This window comes from Lepus europaeus, chromosome 1, assembly GCF_033115175.1.
Source record: "Lepus europaeus isolate LE1 chromosome 1, mLepTim1.pri, whole genome shotgun sequence".
NCBI classification, from domain to species: domain Eukaryota; kingdom Metazoa; phylum Chordata; class Mammalia; order Lagomorpha; family Leporidae; genus Lepus; species Lepus europaeus.
Genome location: NC_084827.1, coordinates 141,194,908 through 141,216,441, shown reverse-complemented (window position 1 = coordinate 141,216,441; position 21,534 = coordinate 141,194,908). Strand labels below are relative to the sequence as shown.

General features: G+C 41.8%; 1 protein-coding gene and 1 pseudogene across 2 annotated transcripts in view; both read left to right on the top strand.

The window, feature by feature from the left end:
• RFTN2 (raftlin family member 2) overlaps positions 1 to 21,534 on the top strand; it is a 65,913-nt gene that overhangs the window by 41,827 nt on the left and 2,552 nt on the right. For both annotated transcript variants that reach the window (XM_062201268.1, XM_062201259.1), the window contains exons 7-8: positions 1,198 to 1,301; positions 10,620 to 10,695. In XM_062201268.1, coding sequence (XP_062057252.1) covers positions 1,198 to 1,301; positions 10,620 to 10,695 — 180 coding nt within the window. The remainder of the gene's footprint in view (positions 1 to 1,197; positions 1,302 to 10,619; positions 10,696 to 21,534) is intronic.
• On the top strand, positions 18,025 to 18,607 carry LOC133755940 (large ribosomal subunit protein eL42-like; annotated as a pseudogene).

Here is a 21,534-nt window from a genome sequence, read left to right as displayed (position 1 = left end):
GCTTAGTTTTACACGGTCCTTAAACACACATTTGTTAACATTTGGAATTTCATCACAAATACATGAACAACTGTCTTATAGATTTGTGAAAAGGTAGCATTTGCTTTATTCAGTGTTAAACTTTTTTAACAATGTTTTAACTTTTTTAAACTCTGATCTCCTCTGACCTCTTTGTAAGATAGCACAATAATTATTTATACATAAACAGCAGTAAATTCCTGCAAAATGTGACATGCTAACCCTAAACAAAAGTCCCCTGGCACTGAAATTCTCTTTCCACAACACCATGACAACTGGGTGAAAGTAGGGGGGAAAAAAAAGTCACTCAACTAGTATTTTATCTCCAGGCAACCAATGTGACTCACTTTTTCTTGGAGCTTTATGAATTGATTTTCAGAGGCCAAGCTACCCAAAAAGTGTTCTGTCTCTGGTCAGGCCGCATACGCACACACATATCTCCCTCCCAGATCAGAGATGACATTGCTGATGTGCACTCTGAATTCAGATGCCACCAGATGACTGCCTTTGGGGTGCACACATTGGGTCAGGTGTCCTTTGCTGTGTCTCTGAGGTCCTCACCAGCTCTTTCAGGGACACTTTTGCTTTTCTGGCCTTAAAAAGGTCACAGAGGCCTAGCCCATTTTCAAGAAACTAGACATCCCATTGAGGCGAGGAGGGGAGAAGTTGAGGAAAGAAGTAAAGCTTAAAATAAGAAGCAACTCCAGATAAGCATGAAGAGCAGTGAAAGGACCTCTGCATTCACACCCCTCTCCCTGTCACCACCCCGTCCTCACTCCCCTTCTCATCCTCACTGCTCAATTCCTACACCAGTGTTTCTGAAAGTTTACTCTGCAAACTACTTAGATCCAAATACCCTAGGAAGCTTTTTTTAAAAATGCAGATTCCTAGCCCTCTGTACATCAAAGTTAAACTACTACCCTAACAAGACCAAAGGAAGGCCCAAACTTTGCAGAAACAGTTAGAAACCGCTCTATACACCCAATGATTTTTTTCATTTGACCCAATAGTTAGAAGACAATAGGGAGGCCCAGGGAGTTTCCAGCAAATGAAATTGTACTTTAACAGAGAGTGAATCCATTTATCACAACACCAACACTCTTTATTGTAATTGCTTGTAGAGTTGGTTGTCTTTGTCGTTAGACTGTGAGCTCTATGAGACTATGCTTATTTATGCAGGGCTGTGAAATCAAAACGGATTATGGCCCTCTGTTGCACACACTGGCTGAATTTGGATGGCTTCTGACAAGCGTGTTGCCTACACCCATACTGAGACATGACAGGTAATGCACAAGTGTCTTTTACACTTACATTTGGTTCTAAAATCTAAATTCATTTGTTAGATAATGCAATTTAGCCAATGCCAAAAAAATAACATTTCACAAAAATTTATAATCTGATTTCATGTGCCTTGAGGATGGCCAAATTCAATCCTCTTGTGTCTTGGATGTACAAACTGCCAGGTTTCCACACTACATGTGCAAAACTGCCCCACCGCAGCCCCCAAGCCGAGCCTAAGACTTCAGTGAGGTCCTCAAGCAGCCAGGAAGGGGAGCACTTCTGCCTCTACATCTCCCTCCAGTGCAGCGGCTTCATTTTCTCATGGAGCACAGACTTGTTAGCTGTGGCTTCCAGTAAATAATCACCTACATTAGAATCAAAATTCTAATATTTCACAAGCACTACCTTTGCTATTCCAGCTTTCCTTTCACTGACTTTCCTGAGAAGTCATCTATCTGTATAAAATACTTTGCTGTCCTCCAACCCAGAGGTGTTCCTCTGATCTCTTTGGCATCCAGAAAATGATTGACTGTGTCAAGTTTGTCCTGCCTGAGCCAGTGACGACCTACAGAGGACAGCACAGTGCCACATGGGTTTCCTCTTTTAGCAGAGTTAACTATTGTCCAGCATTCCAAGTGATTGGCAGGCATGACTCAGGGAGGCAACCCTTCCTTCCTTAGAATAACACACCTTCCTGATCTCCCTGCTCACCCTGTCTAGTATCCCAGCATCCCTACAAACTTTAAAAGCACTCAATTGACATGGCTTTATAATGAGGAAAGGGATCAAGTGGGGGGATACAGAGTGAAATACCCAGGCTCAAAGGAGAAAGAAGGAGCAGACAGAAGTAGACAGAGAAATGAATCTGCTTTTTTTCTCAGGAGTCTACAGTAACTATTCTCCAACTGAATGGCAACTCCCAGAAGTATTACTTACCAACTTTTTCTAATCTGTGACATAACTGGCAAAACACAGTACAGCAGGAATTCATGAGATTTGAATCACTTGCTAAACCCATGTAAACAGAGATGCCAGAGGCCCACCCGAGTCAGAGTCTGAAGCTTTGGGAGTGTTCAGAAGTTCCTAAAACACGCCAACATTTGAGAAACTTGCAGGTGGTAGTGAATGAGAAAGGAACTTCTCTTCCTTACCTCCCTACACCTCCCCGTGGACCTGCTGGGCTATCATCTACCCCACACCCTTTCTAGGAACAACATGGGTATTTGGCCTTTTTGGTGGCTCTCTTGGGTGTCCACTTTGGGGTGTCATTTGGCCCACTACAATTAGACCTTACCAGAGGCTAGCATTGTAGTGCAGCAGGTTAAGCAGCTGCCTGCAACACTGGCATCACATCCCATATCGAAACACCACTTCAAGTCCTGGCTGCTACACTTCAGATCCAGCTCCCTGATAATGCTCTTGAGAAAGCAGTGGAGGATAACCCAGGTACTTGGGTTCCTGCAGCCCATGTGGGGCGACCCAGACGGAATTCCAGGCTCCTGGCCTCAGCCTGGCCAAGATCTCGCTGTTGCCACCATTTAAAGAGTGCACTTGCAGATGGAATATCTCTTTCTCTCTGTCTCTGTGACTCTGTTTTTCAAATAAATAAATCTTTTTTAGAAATCTGTTTAGCTCCAAAGATAGGCTTGTAAGTTCAAGTTTCAGACACTAAAAATCTCAGGCTGTAAGCTCGATCTTGAGCAAGATCCACTGGGTTTATATTTTCTTTATATTTAAGGATGACATGTTTGATGGCGATTACTATCTTTGTGTGCACTTGAACAGCCATGACCAACAGGTGACTGCCACAGAGACAGCATATTTGAACAAGAATAAGAAAGCAGCAGATAAACAGGTTTCACCAACAATTCTTATTGCCAGATAACAGCTATGAACATTTGCCTTCATTCTTTATTGTCTCCATTGCAGGCACTTGGAAAGACTTGAGTTACAAATGCCATGGACCAAAACAAATGTCAATATTGCACAATTCCCTTGACACACAAAGGAAGAGCAGGCATTGTGTGCTGTAGTGTGCCTTGTTGCATAAGGGTGATCATGGTTAAAATAGATATTTCTACTGTTTTTTGCCCAAAGTCAGTACAGAAGTCCCATTTAACTTTGACAGCCTATAGTCTCTTTCCTTTTTAATATTTTCATAAAATTATATAGACTAAAGTATTTCATCATGACCTCAGTTAGTTTTTGTATAATATTATCCAACACATAAGCTTGACCTGCCCCAAACAGAATGTAAGTCCCAGGTTATGCAGTACATAAGGCATAACCTTAACCAACTTATAAGTGCTGGTACACCATGTACAGCTGACACATATTTTTATTTATTAACTGACTTTTTGGTTTTTTTTTCTTTTTTTTCTTTTTTTTTAACTTTTATTTAATGAATATAAATTTCCAAAGTACAGTTTATGGATTACAATGGCTTTTTCCCCCCCATAACTTCCCTCCTACCTGCACCCCTCCCATCTCCCGCTCCCTCTCCCATTCCATTCACATCAAGATTCACTTTCAATACTCTTTATATACAGAAAATCAATTTAGTATAAATTAAGTAAAGATGTCAACAGTTTGAACCCACACCAAAACACAAAGTGTAAAATACTGTTTGAGTACTAGTTATAGCGTTAATTCACATTGTACAACACATTAAGGACAGAGATCCTACATGAGGAGTAAGTGCACAGTGACTCCTGTTGTTGACTTAGCAAATTGACACTCTTGTTTATGGTGTCAGTAATCTCCCTAGACTCTTTTTTTTTTTTAACTTTTATTTAATGAATATAAATTTCCAGTGTACAGCTTATGGATTACAATGGATTCCCCCTCCCATAACTTCCCTCCCACCCACAACCCTCCCCTCTCCCGCTCCCTCTCCCCTTCCATTCACATCAAGATTCATTTTCAATTCTCTTTATATACAGAAGATCAATTTAGTATAAAGATTTCAACAGTTTGCACCCACAGCGCCGGCCTTATCAGCTTTAAATATTCTATTATACGGATAGTCAGTGCTTATTTAGTCTCTTTTTATTTGAGAGAGAAAATGAGAGCACTCCCATCTGCTGATTCGCTCTCCAAATGCCCATAAAGGTCAGAGCAGGGCTGAGAAGAAGCTGGGATCAGAGAATGCAATTCAGGTCTTCCACATGGCGGGCAAGAGGAACCCAATCACTCGAGCTATCACTTCTGCCTTTAGACTCTGAACCAGAAGTGCATGGGAAGAAATGATAAATGCATTTTTCTTTTGGGGAAAAAGCAATATGAAAGTTTCAGAACTTAATACTTTGGGGAAGGTCTAATATTTTTAAAGTATTTATGTGTTTAGGTATTGGAAAGACAGAGTATCAGAGAGAGAGAGAGGCCAGCACCGTGGCACAGTAGGTTAATCCTCTGCCTGCAGCGCCAACATCCCATATGGGCCCAGTTCTAGTCCCGTTTGCCCCTCTTCCAGTTCAGCTCTCTGCTGTGGCCCAGGAAAGCAGTCGAAGATGGCCCAAGTGCTTGGACCCCTGCCACTCACATGGGAGAACCAGATGGAGTTCCAGGCTCCTGGATTTGACCTAGCCCAGTCTTGGCAGTTGTGGATATTTGGAGAGTGAACCAGTAATGGAAGATATCTCTCTCTCTCTCTCTCTCTCTCTCTTCCTTTTTTGTTTTTAAATATTTTTATTTATTTATTTGAGAGAGAGAGTTACAGACAGTGAGAGGGAGAGACAGATTTATTTATCTGAAAAACAGAGTCACAGAGACAGAGAGAAAGAGATATTCCATCTGCAAGTGCACTCTTTAAATGGTCGCAACAGCGAGATCTTGGCCAGGCTGAGGCCAGGAGCCTGGAATTCCGTCTGGGTCTCCCCACATGGGCTGCAGGAACCCAAGTACCTGGGTTATCCTCCACTGCTTTCTCAAGAGCATTAGCAGAGAGCTGGACTGGAAGCAGAGCTGCAGAGACTCAAACCAGTGCTCCATATGGGATACTAGCATTGCAGTCAGCTGCCTAACCTGCTTTGCTACAACACCAAGTCCAACAGATCATTGTAATTATAACTTCCCCATTTACTAGCTGTATGGCTTTGGGAGAAGTTACCTGATCTCTTTAAGTTTCAGTTTCCTAATCTGGAAAATGAAACAATATCAACTTTAGTGGATTGTCATGATGTTTAAGTGAGATGATAGAAATATATGCAAAGGGCCTATGCAGGGGCTGAGCATATTGGGCTAATAAATTGAAGCTGTTATTTTTGGGCCCAATTCTTTAGCCCAAACAAAATTCGTAATGAGCTGAAATCAGCTGTTCAAGCATCATAGCTTGGCCTGTCCTAGATCAAGACGTTTCAGAAAAATGTAAATGCTGTAGTCCACTACATATCAAATCAGCACTAGGATTACAAGACAATGAAAACACCAATGATACCAGTGTTATAAAGATGTATGCTTACACCCAGAAAGAGTAATGTCTATCATGATTTTTCTTTTGGGCCCACATGTCTGAAAATACCACTTATAACTACTGCCAGTAAAAGTTTCTGCCCTAAATATTTATTTATATATATTATGCTTGTCTCATGTGCAATAATCATGTCTGAAGCAGTCAACTTTTTACTACTCTATACCTAAACCATGCTTGGATGGTCTAAACATAAGATGTTTTCTCCTCATTTCCATCATTACTCAAATATGTCCTGTTATCCTGTTTAGATTACATAAAGCTATTTTCCCAGTGTGTCCCTATGTTAAGGTTGTTGATTCACTGTCTAAACAATATCACACCACCAAGGTTTAAAGCAGCATTCCCATGAAAATGTCATGATGTTGTGATCTGGTGTCATCACATACTACAGGGTTATTGCTGTCAACCTTGAAAATGTACCAGACTGGGGCCGATGCTGTGGCACAGCAGGCTAAGCCTCCGCCTGAGGTGCTGGCATCCCATATGGGTGCCGGTTCATGTCCCAGCTGCTCCTCATCTAATCCAGCTCTTTACTAATGGCCTGGAAAAGCGGTAGAAGATGGCCCAAGTGCTTGGGTCCCTGTACACATGTGGGAGACCCAGAAGAAACTTGGCTCCTGGCTTAAGATCGGCCCACATCCAGCCATTGCAGCCCAGCTCCAACTGTTGCAGCCATTTGGGAAGTGTCTCCCTCTCTCTGTCTGTAACTCTGTCTCTCAAATAAGTAAATAAAAATAAAAAAAAACTTAAAAAAAAGAAAAAGAAAATGCACCAAATTGCCTTCATTATCATTATCGCTATATAATTATACCAATGGGCCAAATTCTTTTTCTCTTTAGGAAATCATGGTGAGATTGACTTTAAACTTTTCAAAGCAAATTTGATGGAGACCAAATTAGCTGAGCTAGAAGCTAATATTGGTGACCTTAAAAAAATCACTTTAATAAAATGGTGGAAGGAACTAAAGTTCCCTTTGTTTGGCTCAAAACAGCAAGGTTGGGAATGAATGTTTTACCTAGCAGTTAAGACTCCCACCAGCAGCCTGTATCAGAGGGCGTGAGTCTGAGTCCCCGTTCTGCCCCCAGTTCCAGCTGCCTGCTAACGTGCACCCTGGGAGGCAGCAGATGATGGCTCAATTACATGTGACCCCGCCACCCACATAGGATACTTAGATCAAGTTTTGGCTCCTGGCTTCAGCCTGGTTTATCCCCAGATGTTGAGTGAGACAGAAGAAAAGGAATGCACTCTCCCTCCCTCCATCCCTCCCTCTCTCTCTCTCTCTCCCCTCCCTGTGCCCTCTCTAAATAAATAAATAACATCTAAACAGAACAGCAGAATTGCCCCCTTCTCCCAAATTCTGATTTAATCATAGCCTTAGGGGAAGGACATGAATGTGCATTGTTAAAAGAATCCCAAGGTTGGGCCAGCCGTGGCTCACTTGGTTAATCCTCTGCCTGTGGTGCCGGCATCCCATTTGGGCACTGGGTTCTAGTCCCAGTTGCTCCTCTTCCAGTCCAAACAGCTTGACTATCCCACTGCTTTTCCCAGGTCACAAGCAGGGAACTGGATCAGAAGTGGAGCAGCCAGGACAGGAACCAGTACCCATATAGGATGCTGGCTATAGCACAATGCCAGCCCTTGAATTCCATCTTTAACCTATCAACTTAACACTCTGGTGATCAATTCCTTAACACACGGGCTTTGGGTGGTAACCCAATTATTATCCAAACCATAGCATTCCCCTAACCCATTTACCCCCACCAAAGCCAGCTAAGGTTTTGACAGACCATCTTTTCTCGCCTTCTCGTTCCCATATTGCTTTGAGATCTGTTGATAGAGAGATACTCTTTCATAATTTGTGATTGTTACTAGGATCTTGCACAACACAGAGAGATTAACTCCTACCCACACTGCAAATTCCTTTTTATTTTAGACAAATAGGATCAGATTGAATTAAGAAATTAAAGCTTATAAAATAAACTTGTCCTCAGTTGGCTCTGGGTAACCTTTCTAGTCAAACTGTGCAAAAAAAAAAAAAAAAAAAAAAAACCTTAAATACAAAAATGTCATATTAAAAGGAAATGGTGAGGGGCCAGCGCCATGACACAGTGGGTTAAAGCCTTGGCCTGAAGCACCAGCATCCCATATGGGCGCCAGTTCTAGTCCCAGCTGCACTTCTTCCAATCCAGCTCTCTGTTATGGCCTGGGAAAGCAGTGGAAGATGGCCCAAGTGCTTGGGCCCCTACACCCATGTGGGAGACACAGAAGAAGCTCCTGGATCCTGGCTTCAGATCCGCGCAGCTCTGGCCATTGCAGCCATCTTGGGAGTGAACCAGTGGATGGAAAACCTCTCTCTCTGTCTCTACCTCTCTCTGTAACTCTGTCTTTCAAATAAATAAAATAAATCTTTTTTTAAAAAAAAAAAGAAGGAAATGGTAAAACAAATTAGACATCAAAGATTCTTCTGGAAAATGTATACTTTTTGTTGCAACATTTCACAACAAAAGAAACTATTGCTGAATTTTATCATTAAAGGAACACCAGTACCGACAGTAGGAAATACCACCAAACAGTTCCCAGAATCCAGGAATTCCACATTTGGAGGAAGGCTGTCTCTTGTGTGGATGGTTTCCAAATGTACTGTGCATCAGGATCACTGGGGAACCCAAGGAAATGGATCTGGAATGACCATGGAGTCAACAGCCACTTCAGTGTTTAGGATGGACAGAAAAGATTGAAGAGCCTGCCATTGACTTATTATCACATCCTAGTGCATTCAGACTTGCTCCACCCTATAATCTGTTGGGAAGAACACCCTAGAGGGCCACCCACATCCCTACCTGATGTGCCCTTTCTTTCTTTTTCAAGAATACTTCTATCCTTGCCCCTCCTGCTCATCTTTGCACATTTCTAAGTGCGGTTCTCTCAAGTGAGTCTCTCTCTCTGGATCACATGCCTTCACTCTTACTCAGCAACCTTTTTTTTCATGTATGCTTTCCCTTGAGTTTGCTTCCTGGAAGATATTCTTCATTCTGAGACATTTTCGTTCTGCTCAATTCCACCCTACATTTCACTAAATGAGTGGAGAAAGTGAAATGAAATCACATTTGTGGAGCTTCTTCAAGTGTCAGGCACTGTGGTAAGCTCTTCATGGACAATGACTCATTAATATATTAAAAGGACCCTGATAGGAAACTGAGTCAGAGAATTTAAGGACTTTGACTAATGTCATCACTATTAGGTACTATCATAAAGTTTAGGTTTGAATCCAAGAACTCTCTGGTTCAGAAGTCATTGCTTTATCCAATATACTCGGAGCCTCCAAGAAATTTGACTGTTCTGCATGCATGCTAATCCCTTCCCTGTGCCTATTGGCATTTCATGATGATTTTGATTGTTCCCAAAAGTTACCATTGATTTCATACAAAGTCTCTTATTCTAATCAAAGACAAGATCAAACTAAAATGAGATCAGACTAAAACAGTCTTTCAAAATTAAAAATATAAAAGAAGTAACCTATTGCCACTTTAGGAAAGATTTGATATTTCTCAAAATTCAGTAGCATTAGTAGGTTTGGGATTTTCAGCTGGTATGCAGTTGACATAAACTTCTAAGGTCAGCATTTTTGTTGCTTTTGTTTCCAGAAAAAGAGCTCAACATAAAATAAAATTAATAGTAAGGTTTTGTTGGAAGTTTTTGCATAATAAAAGTTGCAACTGAGCAACATTCGCTACAGACACGCCTTCCCATAAATCCACGGAGACTCTGAAAAGCATCTCAGAGGAATACAAGTCGTTGTTGGCAGGAGTAATTTGCCATGATGATAGCTGAAGAAGAATACTGAATAGCTGACTAGAAAGAAGCATCTGAAAATAAAATCAGCTATGGCTGAAGCCCCTCAACAAAATTTTTCACAAGGCAACCCAAATTGATCTCATTTTTTATAAGACAAATTTTACAATACATACCAAGAAGCTTAAATCATACTCTTTTTTAAAATGTTTATTTATTAATACTTATTTGAAAGCAGAACAAGAGAGAGAGAGAGAAATCTGCTGATTCACTCCCTAACCTGCAACCTACCTGCAACAACCGGGGATGGACCAGGCTGAAGCCAGAAGCCTGATGTGGGTGACAGGAACTCAAGTATCTGAGCCATCACCTGCTGCCTCCCAGGACCCATGTAAACAGGAAGCAGGACGGAGGGCAGAATAGCAAGGCCTAGACAGGAGTGCAAGTGTCCCAAGTGAGACACTCCTGAGGATTCATCTCAAGGAAATAATTTTTGAGGAAAATTACACATAATTTATAACAGTGTTATTTATAATTAGCAAGAAACTGGAAACAATTTTCTAATAAAAGGAAAAACTCAGTATATTTTGGAATCTTAATTCTCTGAGATACTATGCAGCCGTTAAATATATAATTACAGTGTGCAAACGAGAAAGTTTGCTCAGTGAAAGGCATAGAAACAAAAATGTATATATGTAGTAGTTACAGAAATGCAAAAATACACTAATTGAAACAGAGTAGGAGGGGAAATATATGAACATAGTTGTGTCAGCATGCCAAGTTTACAAGAGCCTTTAAACATTAAAACTGTTTTCTTTTGTAATCACCAGATTCAGTTGTTTTTAAAGATGTATTTATTTATTTGAAAGGTGGAGTTAGAGAGAGGGAGAAAGGGTTTTTAAACTTGTTTTTCTGGTTATAGTTTATATAGACTCATGTTTCATAATTACTTTGTGGTTAGAAGATTATCTTACAGAGTTTACTTGCAGAATATTCAAGTACAAAATATAGAGAATTCCTAATTCATAAATACAAATGCTATTGCTTTAATTTGCAGTGAAGGAAATTTGGCTACAAAGCAGATCGTATTTCTTCAGCGGCCAGTTACGTGGACAGCTGCTCAAACACCAGAAGTGAGTAAAATTGGTGCTTTGTGAACTGATATGGCACTGACACACTTAATCCTTAAACTCTCATTGCGGTTCCAAATGGTCAATATGCATAAGGAAGTGTGACTTAATATGGAAACAGTCTTCTGAATCAACGTGTAAGAAGGGAAACTTTTTTTTTAAGTACAACAGTTTCATGGGGTTTTTTTGTTTTTGTTTTTGTTTTGCTGTTGTTTTGTTTTTAAGATTTATTTATTTACTTGAAAGTCAGAGTTACACAGAGAAAGAAGCAGAGGCAGAGAGAGAGAGATCTTCCATCCACTGGTTCACTCCCCAATTGATCGCAACAGCCAGAGCTGTGCTGATCCAAAGCCAGGAGCCCAGGAGCTTCTTCCAGGTCTCCCACGTGGGTGCAGGGGCCCAAGAACTTGAGTCATCTTCTACTGCTTTCCCAGTCCGTAGCAGAGAGCTGGATTGGAAGTGGAGCAGCCAGGACTGGAACCGGTGCCTATATGGGATGCCGGCACTGCAGGCGGCGGCTTTATCTGCTATGCCACAGCGCTGGCCCTAAGGAGAAACTTGCCAGCTATCAGGCAACAGGAGGCAGTTTTGAAAAAGCCTGGAATATTCCACTCGAAAATATGCCACTTTGTTTAAGGATTGTTTTGAGCTGAAGGCAACTAAGAAAGAGCAAACATAAGAGGAATTCTCTGCTCTTCTCTCTTCTGCCGAAAAGCAGGGCATAAATTTCACTATATAAATTTCCATTTGTTAAAGGTGTCTCCTACCCCATACTCGAAGACAAGACTCTTTACCACCAGAGCCAACTTGCACTGACTTGAGTCTGCAAAAATAAACCTCACTAAAGTAACCCTGATCTACTAGTTTCTCCAAAATATTTACCATTCCTAATTATTTCCCCAAAAGAATTTTCCTTTGTCTAATTACTTGTCCAACAGTTATCATCCTTTCTTAAAGTGGCGTAGGAGCTCCCAGGTCTTCTACACCAAACTGCTTCTTTGAGTTTTCACTTTTTTTCTGCAAAGCCAGTATGTTCATACCAAATAAACATTTCTTCCACATAACCTGTCTTTTGTTAATTTAATTTGCAGTCTTCAGCTACTGAAACTAGGAAGGTAAAGGAAAAGTTTCTTCTTCACTTATGGTGCTAACACATGTGCGTAAATATGGCTGATCTTGTAATACGTCTGGGCGATCCTGGCTATCCTGACCTCTGACAACACTTTTCTTTTAAGTTCCTGGTTTTTTTTTGTTTGTTTGTTTTGTTTTTTGTTTGTTTTTTTCAGTGCTATGCTAGGCCTCAATTGTTTTATTTATTTTTTTTTAAGATTTATTTATTTATTGGAGAAGTAGAGTTACAGACAGAGAGAGGGAGAGACAGAGAGACAGAGAGATGTCCTCCATCCGCTAGTTCACTGCCCAGCTGGTTGCAATGGCTGGAGCTGAGCCGATGTGAAGCCAGGAGCCAGGAGCTTCTTCTGGATCTCCCATGTGGGTTCAGAAGCCCAAGCACTTGGGACATCTTCCACTGTTTTCCCAGGCCATTATCAGAGAGCTAGATTAGAAGAGGAGCAGCCTAGACATGAACCAATGCCCATATGGGATGAAGGCACGTAGGCGGAGACTTAACCTACTATGCCACAGCGCTGGCCCACAATCGGTTGCCTTATTCCTACTAGATGTACAGCTAGAATTGTATCATTGAGTAAGGCAATCCATACATTAATAAGATATAACTTTTAAAATAAGAAACATGCAAGTGGACCAGAAAATTATTTAAAGTTGTTCATTTTCTGCGGTGCCAGCACCCGGGGTTCTAGTCCTGGTTGGGGTGCCGGATTTTGTCCCGGTTGCTCCTCTTCCAGTCCAGCTCTCTGCTGTGGCCCTGGAGTACAGTGGAGGATGGCCCAAGTGCTTGGGCCCTGCACCCACGTGGGAGACCAGGAGAAGCACCTGGCTCCTGGCTTTGGATCAGCACGGTGCGCCGGCCACAGCGGCCACTGGGGGTGAACCAATGGAAAAGAAAGACTTTTCTGTCTCTCTCTCTCTCTCTCACTGTCCACTCTGCCTGTCAAAAAAAAATGTTTTAAACCTCAAAGTTTTCTAAACTAGAAAAGCTAAACTGATAGTGTATATAATACAGCCTTCCTAACTTGTCTCACATTAATTTTGGAATGAGGCTGGCTGGCTCAATAGGTAAACAAGCAGAGCGATAGAAATGTAGATAGGAAGATGAGGAGGCAGAGGTGAGTGATCAAGTACACAGATATGAGAAAGTCTGCCTTAGAGCCCTTGAGTAGTGTACCCTCCACCCCAAAGAGGATGACCCAAGGTCATGAGCACATTAGGAAATATTCTATGAAGAAGTAAGGTGGAAATATATAGGGAACATCCAAGAAAAATACATTTTTTCTTCTTCCCCAAAGCTGACTTATTGCTGTATCACAAACTTTCCTTTTGTTTTTTATTTCTTTGTTTTAACAGCCTAAATCTCCATCTTTTTTAAGAAAAGATCACCAAAAATTCAACCTGATGGGATTTTGATTAACTGAGGGGCTAGAGTTGTGCTTGTGAAGTGAAACCAAATTTTGCTTGAAAATCTGCTTTATAAGCTCTTTTTCTTAGGATTAGTTATCACTTTCCTGATTCCCCAAAAATATTTAGGCCTTCTTGGTTTAACTTTAAGTATTATTTAGAGACTCTAGCATTTCTTTGGATAATATTTATACTCACATTCATTGCAATATAAAATTCCTGGTTCATTTATAAAATGGATATTTATAAAATGTATGTACATATTTATTTGTATTATATATTATATAATTGATATATAGTAATATATAAGATATGTATATAATTGATTTTATTTCAATGATAAACCTAGAAATAATACATCTTATAACTTAGAGTTCTGCTTCCAAATGGATTTACCATTTCTTCATTAGACAAATGTTTTTTAGCAAGAAATCTCAGGATGCTGAGATCATTTCAGGGCAAAACATGTGATGGGATGAGCTGGACCTGAAGTGTCTAACAGCTGTAACAGAAAATGGATTTGTAGATTCTCTAAAGGGGACAATTTGCTACTTTATCTCCAAAAGGTAGTAATACTTTTGGGAAAACAAACATATATCACCACAGAGTTCATTTAGCTATTGCATATATATTTTGTGAAACAGAGTTATGATATGCCTTGAAAAGAGTTTATGTAGTTATAGGTTCATCATGGTACTAGTCCTTGTACTTTGAAATCAGCTATTGTTTGGGAGAGATTAATGGGAGGATTTCTTCATTTATAAAGTTTTTCAAGGCATTTTTCTCAAAGATGTTTAGTTCCAAAAACTGTTGGTGGAAATGTGAAACATTATAAGTGTTGCCCTAGGATTATCAATTACTTTTTATTAAAATGATAAATTTCACAAGCTAATAGAAATTGATCTAGCACTTGACCCTTGGGAAAAAATTGTTCTCTTTCTTCATTTGTCTCTTAAGAGACTAATCAGTTTATTTGATCTTCTCCATTCAATTGCATTCAGCATAGAACAGTACTTTTTTATTAAATCTATTTCATGCCTCTGTTGTAGGGGAGAAAATTGAGAATTGCACAATGAAAACGGTGTATTGTTGGGGCCGGCGCCATAGCTCAATAGGCTAATCCTCCGCCTTGCGGCGCCGGCACACCGGGTTCTAGTCCCGGTTGCCCCTCTTCCAGGCCAGCTCTCTGCTATGGCCTGGGAAGGCAGTGCAGGATGGCCCAAGTGCTTAGGCCCTGCACCCGCAAGGGAGACCAGGAGAAGCACCTGGCACCTGGCTTCGGATCAGCGTGACGCGCCGGCCCCAGTGTGGGGGCCATTGGAGGGTGAACCAACAGCAAAAAGGAAGACCTTTCTCTCTGTCTCTCTCTCTCTCACTGTCCACTCTGCCTGTAAAAAAAAAAAAAAAAAAAGGGTGTATTGTTGGAATTCTTTATTCTGTATTTATCAAGACTTTTAGGGTCTGTTGTATATTTCCTAAATATGTTTTATGCAGTACTCCAGATAGCTTGAGAAATTTCAAAAGTGAAAAATGCCAATTCAGAAATGTATATTCCCACTTACTGCCTCCATTTTCCTTAAAATACAGGGCAAAAATCTTCATTAAGTGAGATAAAGCAATGAGTTCTCTCTTTTTAAGATTTTATTTATTTGAAAGACAGAGTTACAGAGATAGAAATCTCTAATCCGCTGCAATAGCTGGGGCTGGGCCAGGCTGAAGCCAGGAGTCAATAGCCCAAGTACGTAGGCCATCTTCCACTGCTTCCCCAGGCCATTAGCAGAGAACCGAATCAGAAGTGGAACAGCTGGGATTTGAACCAGTGCTGATTTGTGATGCCAGAATTGCAGATGGCGGCGTTGGCACTATGTCACAGTGCCAGCCCCAGCAATGAGTTCTCAGACATAACACCAAAAGCATAATCCATTTTTAAAATTGAGAAATTAAACTTCATCAAAAATTAAAAACTTTTGCTCTGTGAATGACACTGTTAAGAGAATGAAACAACAAGCCACAGGTTGAGAGAAAAAAACTCACAAATCACATATGTGACAAGGGATTTGTAACGAGAATGTATTAAGGACTCTCAAAAGTTGGCCGGCGCCGTGGCTTAACAGGCTAATCCTCCGCCTTGCGGCGCTGGCACACCGGGTTCTAGTCCCGGTTGGGGCACCGGATTCTATCCCTGTTGCCCCTCTTCCAGGCCAGCTCTCTGCTATGGCCTGGGAAGGCAGTGGAGGATGGCCCAAGTCCTTGGGCCCTGCACCCGCATGGGAGACCAGGAGAAGCACCTGGCTCCTGGCTTCGGATCAGCACGATGTGCCGGCCGCAGCAGCCATTGGAGGGTGAACCAAAAGCAAAAAGGAAGACCTTTCTCTCTGTCTCTCTCTCTCACTGTCTAACTCTGCCTGTCAAAAAAGTCAACAATAAGTTAACATACAACCCAGTTGAACAATAGTTGAAAAACTTGGACACCTCAGCGATGAGAATATATGTAGATGAGGAATAAGAACCCAAAATGATGCTGAAATCACTTGTCATTAGGGAAGAGAGCAAATGAGAGCGGTGCTTGGATACCACTGTATGCCTATTAGAATGGCTAAAATAATATACACTGACAATGCCAAGAACTGGTAAGGATAAGGAGCAACCAGAATTTTCTTACACTGCTGGTGGGCATGCAAATAACACAGCCACTCTGGAAAAGTTTGGCAGTTTGGCCAAATGATAAACATATGCTTACATAAACATATAATGTTAAACATATGCTTATTCCATGACCCAGTAATCCCTCTCTTGTTTAGCCTAGAAAAATAAAAATCAATATTCACCCAAAAACCTATACACAAATGTTTATAACACATCCATTCATCATTGCCAAAAACTGGGGACAACCCAGATATCTTTAACTTGAACAACTGTGGTACTCAAACAAGTACAACTGAAACAAGAGTAAATGAACTACTGATGTGTACAGCACCTTGGATTAATCTTAAAGGCATTATGCTGAGTAAAAGAAGTCATTCTCAAAAGTTATAAACTGTATTATTATGTTTATCTGACCTTCTCAAAAAGATGAACCTGTGGTGTAGAAATCAGCAGTTGCCAGGGATTAGGGCTGGAGAAAGAATATAATAATCCAGGGATGCATAGGGATGTATAGGGGAGATTTGGGGGACAATGGAACTGCCCTCTCTCCTGATTGTGGTTATACAAATCTAAACATGTGATAAAATTCATGGAACTGTACACCCAAGAGTCACTTCTACTATGACAATTTTATAGATAAAATTTTAAATCATTTGCTTTATAAATTATATTCTCCAACTAAAAACTACCTTCAGCTAACATGTAGACTTCATTTTTTATGTCTTTGCCCTTCAGTAAAGATTGTCCTTGGGTGATGGAATTCTCGACCTGAAGCTTTGTGGTGCCACGAAGCCAGATTCTTTTCCTCTTGCTGCTCTTTTTATCTGTTTTTATTTTTCTTTACTTTGGGGAGAGGCCTCCAAATTGATTAAGGAAATGATAGCTATGCTGAGTGGAGTCAGAGATTCTGATCAGCAGTTTGCCTCCATCTGTTAAATGTTCTTTCCAACTTCTCTTCCAAGATCTCCTTTCTTAAATGTTTTTGTTTCTTTTGAAGATTCAAATAAAACTCATCAAATTTTTATTGCCTAAAAGTCTCTATTTCAGTTAAACTTTTTAGTCCATATTTCCCTTTGATAATTATTTAAAAGAGACAAAAGGTCATATAAAAAGTATTTGGTTTCCACTAACTCAGAAAAAGGTTCCCATCCCGTGGTGGTCCCAGGAGTAGACAACCATAAGAGGAATTCTGTGGGTTGGGGGTGAGGAAGGAGGCATGCAAACTGTCTGGTACCTCTCCAAGCCTCCATTTCCTCTTCTATAAAGTATGAGTAACATTATTACATATCACAAAGCTCCTAAGAGGACTCCGAAAACTTAAGTAGATGTGTTTGGCACAGTGCGTGGTAACATGAGATGTTGCCATTGTTTTCATAGAAATGTTTTTCTTTCAATACCAGATGATTAAATACTACTAACTAAATGGAGAAAACTACCAAAACGCCATATAATCCTTCATTTTCTCCAGCTAAAAATTACGTTCGGGGTAGGTTTTTGGCCTAGTGGTTAAGATGCCAGTAAAGACACCCACATCCCACAATGGAGTTCCTGGGTTCAGTGCCAACTCCGGCTCCTGACTCCAGCTTCCTGCTAATGCAGACCCTGAGAGGCAGTGGTGAGGGCTCAAGTGACTGGATCCTCTCCACCCATGTGGCAGACCTGGATTGAGTTCCTCGGGCAGTGGACCAGACGATGTAAGCTCGCTTTCTTGCTCTCTCTTTCTCATTCTCTCTCTTTCTGAATCTATCTATCTCTTTCTCTCTCTCAAATAACAATAATTTTAAAAATTACCTTTAGTCATATGAATACATGTAGTACATTCCCGTTTTTTGATGGTCCAAACCACACATACACATGAAATAGGTGGCAAAATATTAGGAAGTGTCAAATTGGGTGGTGGGTATATAGATGTTCATTATGCTATCTTTTAAACTTTCTGTACACTTAAAAATTTTCATAATTTGAAATTGGGGGAAACAAAAGTTTAAAAATATTAGTCATCAACATATTTGTGTTAGTTCTTTCTGAGTAGACAGTTAGTTCCTAAGTTGGTCCAACAAGAAGACCTAGTCAAGAAGGCCTAACTAGCGTAGAAGAGTCTTTATCTGTCTCTTGATGGCCTGAAGATGGGTAGGCGCTCTGTGGCCAGTAATGGCTCCACCTCCTGACTTGTCAGCTGTGACACCTCAATGTCTGGTTCCAGCCTCTGAACCCCGGACTTCTGCAGCAGCTGCTACCGTGTCCAGCCAGTGACAAGTTGGAAAGAGACATGCCAAGCATGCGTCTAAGGCAGTGACCCCCCCAGTCACAGACATCATTTCTTCTCACATTCCTTTGGCCTGAACCTATTTATTTGCTATCTACATTAGCAAGAAAAGCTGGGAGCATTCTCATGCCAGTGGCACTCTGCCAGACATAGTGAATGTTCGTAAAACCCACTGGACCTTCTGTAAGAACCTTTGCAAGCACCAGCCCCCACAAAATGACACAGTATAAGATGGGCAGATTCCCCATATGTCCAGGGAGACTGACATGATGCTAGGAAGCAGAGTGGCCTCAGCGGGCAGACTAAGCTGATTTTTCAGAAAAAGGCTAAAACTACAATGAAGATTGTGCTCAGGCTTGAGTGTGTGGAGCCCAGCTGCAGATCTAAGAGAATGTTGGCTATGAATGGAGATAAACATTCCAAACGGGAGGAGATAAGAAGAGACAGAGCCAAGCAATCCAGTTCTAAGCTTCATCTTCTGTTTTATTACGAAGACAATAAAATCTTGTGGTTACTGTTCACTTCAAAAAAGGGAGAGGGGAAGAGAGAGAGAGAATATAATCTGAGCAACTATGTGCTGGTACCACAGTGGAACACCATTTGCCCAGCTGATAAATCATGGGTGTCATATGGGGTAGGGACAGTGTTAAAGGAAAGGTGGCAAGGAGGTTGGTATTGTGGCACAACAGCTTAGGCTACTGCTTGGGGCACCCATAACCAACATTGAAATGCCAGTTTGAGTCCCAGCTACTTCACTACCAATCCAGCTTCCTTCTAATGCATCCTGGGAGAGTCCTGTCACCCACATGGTTTTTGTTTGGCCCAGCCCTAGCAGTCACATTTACTTGGGAAATGAACCAGCAGATGAAACTCTCTCTCTCTCTCTCTCTCTCTCTCCCTTTGAAATAAACATTTTTTTTAAAGATAAGTTTATTTTGGCCATCATTGTAGCATAGTAGGCTAAGCCTCTGCCAGCAGCACCAACAGCCCATATTTGTGCCAATTCGAGTCCCAGCTGCTCCACTTCCGATCCAGCTTTCTGTCATGGCCTGGGAAGGCAGTGGAAGATGGCCCAAAGGCTTGAGCCACTGAACCTGCATGGGAGACCTGGAAGAAGCTCCTGGCTCCTGGCTTCGGATCAGCCTAGCTCCTGCCATTATGGCCATTTAGGGAGTGAACCAGTGGATGGAAGACCTCTCTGTCTCTCCCTTTCTCTGTCTGTAACTCTACCTCTCAAAATAGATAAATAAATCTTTGAAAAAATAAAGATAAGGTTATTTTGATGCAAGGAAATATTTTAAAATCCAAGCATAGTTTTTCCATAATGTGTATTTCCATAAGCTCTTTGAAGACTCCTTGTTTGTGTGTATGTGCAGAGGGCTTCCAGGATGTGAACTTGGCCATCTCATCAAAAGGAAGAGAGTCAGTATAGCAATCCCAGGGAATGACTACAGTTGGTTCTGCCTGGGCCACCTGCTCACCGTGCACCAGAAAAGGAGGTGTACAGGAAACAAATCTCTTACCGCAAATCTGCTCATATTTTTGAAAATGTGGGAAATAGAATGTGTAAATAATAATAAGGTAAGAGACTCAGGCTGCAGTTCAAGTTCAGCTAATCCAAGACTGGCCCTGGACAAATTCTGCCTTCTTTCTGGGCCTGGGTCCCCACCCCATTCTGCAGAAGAAAAAGATTGAAATTTTTTTTAAGATTTATTTATTTATTTGAAAGAGTTACACAGAGAGAGGAGAGGCAGAGAGAGAGGAGAGGTGTCTTCCATCCGCTGGTTCACTCCCCAATTGGCTGCAATGGCCGGAGCTGAGACGATCCGAAGCCAGGAGCCAGGAGCTTCCTCCAGGTCTCCCACGCAGATTCAGCAGCTCAAGCCTTTGGGCCATCTTCCACTGCCTTCCCAGGCCATAGCAGAGAGCTGGATCGAAAGTGGAGCAGCCGGGTCTAGAACCGGTGCCCATATGGGATGCCGGCACTGCAGGCAGCGGCTTTACCCGCTACACCACAGCACCAGCCCCAAAAGACTGAAATAGACAATCTTCAAAGACTGGTTGGGCTTTAGACTCCTATACTCTATGTTACAAGAACACTACAGTTTGGGCTGTTGAAGATACTACTATGTCATATAGGTTGAGGGTTGGTAGGAAAGGCATTATTGGTGCTGAAGAAGTATTAACTTAATCACATGATAAGAAAGAAAATAAGTCTGTTCTGAAATCTTTTTTGGAGGTACAGTACTAAGTATTTTTTCACTTTCTAGTGTTTGAAATTTACATCTGGTGGCTGTTTACTTATTAATGCTTATCTAAAAGTGAATTACTATGAATATATTTATTACTATGAATAGCACCCAGTTTTTATTTTTTAAAAAACTCCTTAGGGTGGCTAGGAGAGTTGGCCTCTATGAGCTAGTACACAATAAGGAATTTACTGCAAAATTTGCCTTTGGCTCTGCAGCTGGTGCCAAAGTAAAAACTCGGGCAACCTACTGCTCCTAGCCTCCCCACCTTCCCATTTTGATTCATTCAATGCTATTGAGAGCATCACTCAAGAGTGCATGCATTTTTTTTTATTTTTTTTTATTTTTTATTTTTTTTTTGACAGGCAGAGTGGATAGTGAGAGAGAGAGAGAGAGACAGAGAAAGGTCTTCCTTTTTGCCGTTGGTTCACCCTCCAATGGCCGCTGCGGCTGGCGCATCTCGCTGATCCGATGGCAGGAGCCAGGTGCTTCTCCTGGTCTCCCATGGGGTGCAGGGCCCAAACACTTGGGCCATCCTGCACTGCCTTCCCGGGCCATAGCAGAGAGCTGGCCTGGAAGAGGGGCAACCGGGATAGAATCCGGTGCCCCAACCGGGACTAGAACCCGGTGTGCCGGTGCCACAAGGCGGAGGATTAGCCTGTTAAGCCACGGCGCCAGCCGAGTGCATGCATTTTTATGCATGCAGGAAAGCAAGCTGCTAGCCAGGCTAGAGAAAGGAGCTCAGTCTGACCACGCTTGTCAGCGCTGGCAGAGCCACACTACCTGGGCAGCATCCCAGGGCCAGGAAGAAAGTGCCATTCTCCAGTGGTTACCCTACCTGAAAGTAAATCTGTCAGGCTCCATTGCTTACAGCACTATATACTTGGTGAATAGGAATAAAAGGAAAAGCATCAAAGATCGATATTTGCAGGGCGTGCACTTTGGTGTTATGGGTAAAGCCACCACCTGTAGTGCTGGTATCCCATGTGGGTGCCGGTTCGAGTCCCGGCTGCTCCACTTCCAATCTGGCTCCCTGCTAATGGCCTGGGGAAGCAGTAGAGAAGATGGCCCCAGTCCTTGGGCCCCTGCACCCATGTGAGAGACCCGGAAGAAGCTCCTGGCTCTTAGCTTTGGATCAGCACAGCT